Consider the following 10,993-nt stretch of genomic DNA (forward strand, 5'->3'; position numbering starts at 1 on the left):
ATTATTTACTTCGTTGTTTGTGGATCTTAAATAACATGTTTTAAATAAATTAAGTGTTTGAAAAGAGAGGAAACATTACGTTCAAAGATAAATGCTTGTCTCTCATTTTATCTTCCCTCAATTTCCTTGGAAAGAATAATCTCTTTTTTAATTAATTTTAATCTATCCAAAATTACAATTTCATATCTTGTTTTTACGACTGTTTTAAATACGGTTTCTTGCTTTTACAGCTGGGCGAAGTTTCAGAACTCGAACAGCAGTTCAGTTTTCCTTAACTAAGAAAGGAAATGTTTGCAGATGTTGTTAAGAAGCTTCTGTTACTGCTAACTTGCGATTTAGCTCGCGTTGAATGTAACAGAAGGAACTATAATTAGTGCAGTTAACAAAGCAATCTGCATTCGGTATAATTCAATTTAACAGGGAAGAGTTTATTTGAGTGACAGAATCTGTTGAAGACCCGTTTAAGGTTTCATTAATTAACGTCAACTTCTGCGAACGGGAATAACAATTTTCTATTTTCAGCACGCCGATAATTGCAATTATTCAAAGCACGATCCTTTCATTTTGCAATTTAAAGTATCGAATAACGCGGGGGTCGTTGACGCCCCCTCAGACTTTCCAATGCCTCGAGAAAACGTTATTTTAATTCAACTTTTGAAACAACTCCAAGAGCGAAGAGTCATGGTGGAGTAGAAGAGCTTTGGAGAGAGGGAGACAAAGGGTTCCAGTGACAATAGACCGTCTATAGCCCGACGGGCTTTGCATCGAGTATAACAATCTCTATTATTCCCTGGAACTTCGAATACGTGCGCTATTTGGAAAATACTACACACAGGGAATACCAACCTCACATAGAAAATATGCGCATATTTGTCGTTGTAATTTCGTTTAAGATTCTTTACTAGAAATTATTAACAACCGAAGTTTGAAAGTAATCATACTTTAATAAACGAAGAGAATCTGAGGAGACTTTCTCATCAAGAGGCAAGGAATTAGCTTCTTAAGTTATACAAAGTCCTATACGGTGTTGGAATAACTAATTAAAGGAAATCACTGTAATTAGTACCTAATTTTAATAAAACAGATATGAAAATGTAAAACAAAATTTTAAACGGTTTTCTCGACACGCGATTTTAATGGATGGTTGTAAAAATTATGAATCGATTTGTAAAATTTTTGTATGTTTTTTTTGTCTCAAAATAGTTCATACCATAGTCACTAATAAGATAATTAACCCTTTTCCAAAGAAAGTAAGAAATATAATATAATACGTTTCTTAATCTTTGGACGGCGGACCATGGAGAGAGCCACAATTCGGATTTAATTCAGTATCCAAGTCAATCATTAAAGGATAAAAAAATATATTTTAATCGAATTGATGAGAAAGTCCCTATAATAATTGGATTTATTAAAATTTAATGCAATGTTTTGCAAGTAATTACGGTCGAGGCAAATGACCTAATTCACGGATTTAATTTAATTAAACGATTTCCAAGCAAAAGAATAAAGAATATTCAAAGTATTATTAATACTTTACTAATGATAATTAATTGCGAGTTGAATAATCCAGCGACAAATGAAATTTAAAAATGCAACATGAATTATTTTTAATGATACTTATTATAATGTACCTGCTCGTTTCTGACTGTGACAGAAAAAATAAATTGCTTTTGAAGTTGTTAAATAAACAGAGGTGCATAAATGGAACGTTTGTTCGCAGGAGCAAAGTTGCGGCTGCGCTTTTGAACAAGCATCTGCAGATCAATGGCATTTCCGCTGGTCTGACCACACTTCCGACAGTGGATCAATCATCGCCAGATCCACAACCAGAGGATCCACCGATCACTAGCAGCAGTAAAATGAGGAGAGAACGAAAGGCTGCCAGGACACTTGGAATCATCATGTCAGCGTTTCTCGCTTGTTGGCTTCCTTTCTTTCTTTGGTAAATTTCATTTCGTACCTTCTATTTAAAAAACACTTTTTCATATTCTTCAACTGAACGTCAATTTTATATCGATATAACGATGTGTAATTGCTCTTGGTAATCATCGCTTTGTGAACACATCACTTTCGGTAAATTGAATTTTATGCGATATTTCAATCTACGCTTCAATCTAGCCAGCATGTTATTAAATTTTGCAGCCAAAAATTCAATCTATAATCCACTGTTTAATAAAGTAACAGCTTTGTGATCAAATTTATCGGAGAGGTTAATCAATTTTCCAGGGTTCGAAGGTTAAAAAGCGAAATTTCTATAATTAACCTCGTTTTTAATTTCGTTCATTTTACGGTATTTCTCATCGGTTTAACAAGGTATAAGAAACTTAGAAGTGGGTGGGAACCCGATGATCGGGTCGGGTCGAGTTGGGTGCCTGAAAATATCGGGACGATAAAAGAAGACATCGGGTCAGGTCGGATCGAATCGAATCGAGTCGAGTCGGATCGAGTCGGATCGAATCGGATCGAATCGGATCGAATCGGATCGAATCGGATCAAGTCAGATCGAACCGGGTCGAATCGAATACCCGAAAATTGAGAGAATCCAAATGACATTACAACACTAATTTTATTAAATACCACCCTGGTTTCGAATTTTTGGACACTTTTGAATATCCCCAAAAAATTCCTCGACCCAACCCGACCCGACCCGACATTTTCAAGTTCTCCCACGTCTCTAAAGGAAACGCAATCCAAGTTAAGCCGACACTCCGGTAATTAGGAAACTCGTTGGAATGTACTAAATGAGGAGAAAGGAGCGTTAAGCGTCCACGCGTTCTAAAAGTACTCTTCGAAACTACTTTCATCATATTAACCAGAACTGCGATCGTGTATCGTAACGAGGAAAGCCGATGATACTTATGCGAAAACTTTTCTGCTAGTTTTCTCGTAAAACCCCGGAAACGTTTCGTGATATCGAAGGATCGTAAACAGAAAACTGCGAAAAAATTTCGCGCAAATGAAAATAACGTTATTCCAACTTTGCGGTTTCGATATTCTGGTAACAAGATTAAATTTAATTAAAAATTTCTGTTCGCCAATGGTATAATAATTACACGCATTCGTTAGGAAACAGATTTTCATTGCGGGTCAACTACCACATTAGCCCCCTCGTTTCTGAAGAAACATTTCGTGTATTTCAGGAGTAATTTCAATGTTTCGCGATATCGGGATAAATAATGGCTTATAAAATCATCGAAAAATACGCATCATCGATGGAATTTTCAAGCTTTAATAAATTCCAACGATAAACGCTCGCTTTCAGAAGTTTATTTATAGATCGGTGCAAACGATGCGATGCACGAGCCACGGTAAATTTTCGTTCCAACCCCTTTGATTTCGCGTCAATACACTTTGCGCCAACGATGGTCCGCCGTTTAAATAATATTTAATCAATGAAATTTGTTATTTATCGATATAAATTCGTTGTAACATTATTTTTAAACGAATTCACCTCTGTTAACTAATTAACCCAGCAATTTTCTTCGTTTAACTTTTCCATTCATTTTATTTTTCATGCAACGTTCTTTCAAATTTTTAAACAATTTATTCAGAGAAATATAAAATTAAAAAGTGAAATCTTTGAAAGCATAGCGCAATAAAGTTAAGCGAATAATTTATTCGAGTGAAGGAACACGACCATTTCTGCGAGAAGATGCATCAATTCAAACTCTTCCAGTGTTTTCCCTTACAGACATTTTCACGAGCGCAATCCCATAGAACTTCCCTCTTAGCAAACGTATCCATCTCATCATCCACCCTCGAGATTCCAACGTTTAGAGGACGGTCGATGGAAAAAAAGGAAAAGTGGAGGAAAGTCGAGGGTAAAAAGTAGGTCCTTCTTATACTTCAGTGGAATTTCGATGGGCCAGCTTCGAGCATCTTCGATATTGCGGTGCATCCCGAAATTCTTAAGTGCTTGGTAATTCGAGGAGGAATGGGGGGAGGAAACGGTGTGGGGAACCGGATCGATATCATCCGGTGGAAAAAGGAAGAGCATCGCCGCGATCTCCGGTTGCTTGCACAGGGCTCCAAACACGGATACATTTGTGCGCGAGACTTGTTTCGAAATATCCCAGCTGCAGCCAGATTGCAGCTGCATCGTTTCGCTACACGCGATTGGTCACGATGCTCGTTACCTCGAAACTGCGAAATTTATCCGTGAAATGCTGTTGCATCCCGTTCTCCTATCGTCTCGAGCGTTAAGCGTTCGTAGTTGCCGTATCAGATTGGATGATTCTGGCATAAAGTCTGTCACGATTTCATGACAGAAAATTACTGCGGAATAGCGTTTATGCTACATCAATTTAAAGCTTAAAGCATTGGAAAAAAAGCTACATAAAACCCTTATCGATATTCTTGCTACAAAATGGCTGATGGTAGATTGCAACGAACAATGCATCGACATGCATTGAAACTATTAAATTCTGTTATAATTTCATGACAGAAAATTACTGCAAAATGGTACTTATGTTATATCAATTTAAAGCTTAAAACCTGACAAAAAAGACTGCATAAAGCCAGCATCGATATTTTTACTACAGAATGGCTGGTTATTAATTGCAACAATTAATGCATCCAAGTATTATTCAAATAGCCAATTTTTACAGTATTAAATTCTGTTATAATTTCATGACAGAAAATTACTGCAAAATGGTACTTATGTTGTATCAATTTAAAGCTTAAAACCTGACAAAAAAGACTGCATAAAGCCAGCACCGATATTTTTACTACAGAATGGCTGGTTATTAATTGCAGCAATTAATGCATCCAAGTATTATTCAAATAGCCAATTTTTACAGTATTAAATTCTGTTATAATTTCATGACAGAAAATTACTGCAAAATGGTACTTATGTTGTATCAATTTAAAGCTTAAAACCTGACAAAAAAGACTGCATAAAGCCAGCACCGATATTTTTACTACAGAATGGCTGGTTATTAATTGCAGCAATTAATGCATCCAAGTATTATTCAAATAGCCAATTTTTACAGTATTAAATTCTGTTATAATTTCATGACAGAAAATTACTGCAAAATGGTACTTATGTTGTATCAATTTAAAGCTTAAGACCTGACAAAAAATACTGCATAAAGCCAACATTGATATTTTTACTACAGAATGGCTGGTTATTAATTGCAACAATTAATGCATCCAAGTATTATTCAAATAGCCAATTTTTACAGTATTAAATTCTGTTATAATTTTATGACAGAAAAGTACTGCAAAGTAGCGCTTATGCTGCATTAATTTAAAGCTTAGGACCTGACGAAAAATATTACATAAAGCCCTCGTCGATATTCCTACTATAAAATGGCTGGTTATAGATTGCAACAAACATTATAATTTCATGAGAGAAAAGTACTACAAAATAGCGTTTATATTACATCCATTTAAAGTTTAAAACTTGACGAAAGATAATACCTGAAGCTCTCATCGATATTCTTATTACAAAATGGCTGGTTGTAGATTGCAACAAACAATGCACCTAAGTATTATTCAAATAACCAATTTTGACACTATTAAATTCTATTGTAATTTCATGACAGAAAAGTATTTAAAAATACCGGTCATGGTACATCAATTTAAAGCTTAGAATTTGACGAAAAATACTGTATAAAATTCTCATCGATATTCTTATTATAAAATTACTGGTGATAGATTGCAACGAACAATATTTCATTAGGAACATCAACAATTTTCGAGGATGAAGAATCATCATGGTGTACGAACAGCATACATCAAGATATTTAGTCAGCACATGTGAAAGTCAACGATTAAGTCGATTCTATATTCATGGAACGAACTGTACCGCGCGTTCTGAATTTACTATTGCTTGTCATGAACACCGTCACGAAAATTTGCAGTTAGCAAACCACGGGACACGTCGGAACAACGTTGCACCGCGGTTGTTACTAGAATTTCCATTTCCATCTAGCTGGAATACGTGTACAGGGAAAATCTGGTGTATCGATTACGATTGGCTGCAACCCGCTGCGACACGGTCATTGGTGGATTTGTAAGGGGTCATCTTAGAATCCACAAGCTCGACGGGGTCACGAGGTTAATTCCATCGATAACCAACAACGAGGTAACGGACTGTGTAACTGGTACACAGTTTACCTTTGTGACATCGTCGTAATTCAATGGCATACAATAAGCGATATCTATTTTTTAAATGAAATAATTTTGAACATTTTTATATTGTAATAAAAAATGAAAAATTCTTAATATTGAAAAACTGTCTATTTGAACAACCACTAGATCTTTATTTTAGTAATGTAAAGCAATAATAAATAGGAGTCTAAAGAACAAAGCCTTGTATAAAATTTGGGTCAGTCGAAATACAAAATTAACCCTTTGAACTCGTATATCATGCTGGAGATGAGATGATAAATTTTCATATAATATTCATAATATTTTTTTTAAATAAAAAAACGTTAAATTTTACCGTTGTACATTAATTTATTTAATCTGGCTTAAAATAAATATATCGAAAAGAAATCGAGTTGAAAGGGTTAAATTCAAATCGGGGCTCTCTCGACGGTCCGCCGTCGTTTTAGTTTGGAGATCTCAGTTAATAATTGAAGAGACTAATTTCTCTAGAAATTAGAATTGAAATGTCCAATTCAGTTATCTAATCAAAGTATTCTGTATAATATTTTTTAAAGTAATTAGCATATTTAATTTCATTCTTTTTATGAAACTATGGTTTAGTAATAATAATATATTAGGTTGATAAATTCTTAAAAATTGAAAAAATAGAATGAATAGCAATTAAATGTTCCAAAAATTTAGAGATTGAAAATTTGAATCAATCATCTGTTCTACATAAATTGAACCTATCAAAGATCGACAATTAAGCTGAAGATAGTCGAAAAACTCTTCCAGCCTGGTGGAAACGTCTAAATGAGCAAACGAACGGACGTTTTCGATTTCAGTTTCAGAGGAGAAACTCGTCCACTCTGTCGAGCTTTGGAAACAAAGGCTCCGGAGAGAATTATTTCTTGAAACGAGGGGTGCAGGACAGAAGTTGAAGAAAGGGAGGAGGACGCTCAAAGAACGTTCCTTTCCTTGGAAAATGGGGTCGACAGGAAAATGCTACGATTCTACGCTCACCGAGGTGTCAGACCGTGTACATTTCGCTTTATTAACTCGTCCACCCTCTCACTCTCTTCCTTTTTCGACGAATCGACCAAACGACGTCGGATTTCCGGTCTTCCGCTACCCTTATTCAGCTCCCCAGCAATTTAAAGCTCGATCGCATTGTTTCTTCCTTTTATTTTACATCGTAAAAATGATCATTTTTATGATGTGAAATTTTATTTTGTTCTAGGAGGTAGTTTAACTCTCGAACAGTGGACTCTGGGTCAATTGAGACCCAAACTTACAAAACAAATTCTAAAGTTAAATATATAATTTTTAAAGGAATCAGAAAATTAAAATAATACGAAATACAAAATTAAATTAAAATTGCGTCTCTCTCCATGGTCCGCTGATCGAAGGTTAATGAAGAAGGGCTAAAAAAATAGAATCAAAATTATCTTTTGAAAATTATATTAGGTTAGATTAGGATTATTTTTTGGAAATATGATTATCTTCAACAGGAAGTGAAAAATTTAGAAAATGAAAATAATATGAAATACAATATTAAACTAAATATGGGCTCTCTCCATGGTCCGTCGTTTCAGTTCGGTGATCTTGGTTAATAATAATCGAAGAAGCTTAATTCTCCGGAAACTAAAATTAAAACGTCCAATTTAATTATCTAATTAAACTATTTCTGTATAACATAATTTCAATTAATCGAATAGGCAGGAATGAAATTAGCTATTCTGGAATTTCACTGCGATTAAATTCGATCATGAACGGGAATGGAGTAATTTCAACTAGGCAAAATGTGCGAGTTTGAATCGCTGGCTAATGTTACGATTAAAGCTCAATTTTATTTGAGAACAAATAAAAATCTATCCTGTTATCTGAAACGTGAACTGTTCGGGTAACAATCGACAGAAAGGGGGACGAGTATCCGATTCTGAGGGATTGGAAAAGTTCTTGAAAGCACTCTGCCAGAGCCTCATTGGGTGTCACGGAGAAGTCGTTTAATGAGCAAACCTTTTTCTTCCGTTGCTTAAAAGAAGCCCGACGCACAAAAGACCCGGTTGAATGTCTATTGAAATCGTCTGCGGAGAATATCACTCCGGATCTAAATTGTGAACAGTATCGATCTGACTATATCTTCTCCTTAAAATTTGTAATTAAACATCTATCGTTTCACTTGAAAATTTTATTATATCGAATAATGATAGCCGAGGAAGAATTCTCGAGGGAAACGTATTCACAGCTTTATTGGAAACGGAGAGGAAACATTTTTCGCGTTCCTCGGCATGGGGAAAAAAAACAGGAAAATTCTGACGATACTTGAAGCATGGAAGTTTGATCGGCACTCGTGCGAAAGAAGCCAATAAATCTATTCTAGCAGCAACAATGGAAACAATTTCGATGTGGATGAATCGCGATCGAGCACGAAACCACACCACGCTGTTCCATGAATGGAGATTAAATAGCTCAGAGCAGGAAGTCGTTCCAACTTGCTATCGATACACTTTTCCCTGAATCACTATAGCATATCCTCCGACAGCTGTTACGTTGCCTCTAAATCGGGCCAATATAGGGGTTCAAAGGCTGCTATTCAGAACGCGTCCTTAAAAGTTCGTCAACTCTTTGCTTTGAATCCTTTGAATCACTGTAGATTTAATTCAATTAAAAAATATTTTTCCTTTACAATCCATATCCACCTTCACTTGGAAATTAAAGAAACAGGCATCCCATAAACAATTTTTAGAAAAATATTACAATAATAATTTTTACTCTATTTTATAATTAAAATATTTTGCCTCTAAAAGCAGTATAATCGATGTACGAAAGGGTTAATTCAATTAAAAAGTATTTTTCCTTTAAAATCTATTTCCCTTTTCACTGGGAAATTAGAGAAACACGAGCATTCTATAAAAAATTTTTAGGAAAATACTATAATAAATAATTTTTACTCTATTTTATAATGAAAATATTTTGCCTCTAAAAGCAATATAATCGATGTACGAAAGGGTTAATTCAATTAAAAAGTATTTTTCCTTTAAAATCTATTTCCCTTTTCACTGGGAAATTAGAGAAACACGAGCATTCTATAAAAAATTTTTAGGAAAATACTATAATAAATAATTTTTACTCTATTTTATAATTAAAATATTTTACCCCTGAAAGCTGTATGATCGCGCCACTGCACGAAAGGGTTAAGTAACCCAGTTTCTCAACAAAAATTTCATTTCAAAACTTCGTATACCCAAATGGCTATAAATCTTCATTTCCCTTCGACAGGTACATCATCACATCTCTCTGCGACACCTGCGAGAGCAGTGATGCGGTGGTCGCGGTGGTGTTCTGGGTGGGTTACTTCAACAGCGCCCTCAACCCACTGATCTACGCCTATTTCAACCGAGACTTTCGTGCTGCCTTCAGGAAGACCCTGGAGAGCTGTTGCGTGGCCATCGGGCCGGTCAGGGATCTTCGACAGGTGCACAGGAAACAGGACCTGGTGCACAGCAATGCATCCTCGGAATTGCACGTGAATAATCAGTTGAGAACCAGCGAGATGACCAACGTACATATCGAGGCGTGCATCTGAATCCTTTAAAGGATATCTTCCTCGATAAATTATACTGGGTGTATCGAAAATTAACACATTTGTCACCTCAGAACGAACTGTAATTATACTGGATTGGTAATTAACCTTTCGTTGCATCATTTTTGTTTAATTTTTAAAAAAAGTAGTCATAGAGTAAAGTATACAATTATTGACCCTTTTTCTAAAAAAGTACATGTAATGTGTTTCTTTCATAATAAATTATAATTCTATTCGAAATAAATAATATTTGGATCACGAAATTATAATTATATTTTATTATTTAATTAAAGTTAAACGCATAAATTTTTAAACCGAAGGGTTTCATTTACTAGAAGAATAATTTTTAAAGGAACAGTGTGAAATTCAGAACATGAAACACAAAATTAAATTAAAATTATGGCTCTCTTCATGGTCCGCTGCGCCGTCAGAGGACTCTCTTTATGGTCCGCCGTCCAAGGGCCAAGAAACGCGTTATATTATATTTCTTACTCTTTTAGGGGTCAATAATTGTACACATTACCTCAAAGCGACCATCAAAGTATTAAATACACCTAGAAAGGGTATAGCAGGATAAGATGGTCAAAAGTGCCCTTGAGCCGAATTTGCTTCGCAATGCACCATTCGATAGCATATCCCAAAAAACCATGGTACACCAAGTTTCAACCCTGTACCTCAACCGGGAGGGTAGTTACAGAGTAAGAAAGAAAAAGTAGTTTTTGCCATATTTTCCCTATTTAATGGCATTCAAAAAATCTGAAAAAATTCTAGAATATTCTAGCCATGTTTCTTTATGATTGTGAATTTTCTCAGATTTTTCGGTTGCAAATGCTAGGCGTGAAAAATCAAAAACGCAAAAAAAAGTCGAAAAATAGAGATTTCGAGTAGAAGCTTTCGAGACACTAGATTTTTACTTTTACAGTAGTTAGATATTAGCATGACTGGTGTCCTCAATTTTTTTCAGATTTTTCATTCTGGTGCGTCAAACCGAAAAAAATCAAAAACCGATATTTTCGACATATTTCCTGCGATAACGTGAGAAATACTTTCAATTTCTACATTTCCTTTACACACTTAGTGCATTATGTGATTTCGAACATTTTTGCACTGGATGCAGTAAAATCTGAATGGAGAGAGTGAAGTTATTATAAATAATTGAAAATTACGCACCTTATCCTCTAAAATATTAGAAAGTTTTTCAACGTCGCCGATGGGTAAGTTGGTAAGGTGTCCGACTATGGAACCGCTGGAAACTTTTTTGTCACGAGTTCGCGCCCCATGAATGTACAATTCTATTTTTTGTCATAAAACAAT

At 35.0% G+C, this 10,993-nt stretch overlaps 1 protein-coding gene across 1 annotated transcript in view; it reads left to right on the forward strand.

Moving 5' to 3' along the window:
- LOC117607862 (octopamine receptor beta-1R) overlaps window positions 1-10,226 on the forward strand; it is a 48,204-nt gene extending 37,978 nt beyond the window's left edge. The window contains exons 3-4 of the mRNA XM_034332048.2: window positions 1,721-1,942; window positions 9,376-10,226. Of these exons, the coding sequence (XP_034187939.1) occupies window positions 1,721-1,942; window positions 9,376-9,682 (529 nt within the window). The 3' untranslated portion in view covers window positions 9,683-10,226. The remainder of the gene's footprint in view (window positions 1-1,720; window positions 1,943-9,375) is intronic.
- The last annotated feature ends 767 nt before the right edge of the window (window positions 10,227-10,993 follow it).

Source organism: Osmia lignaria, chromosome 5 (genome assembly GCF_051020975.1).
Source record: "Osmia lignaria lignaria isolate PbOS001 chromosome 5, iyOsmLign1, whole genome shotgun sequence".
Classification (NCBI taxonomy): domain Eukaryota; kingdom Metazoa; phylum Arthropoda; class Insecta; order Hymenoptera; family Megachilidae; genus Osmia; species Osmia lignaria.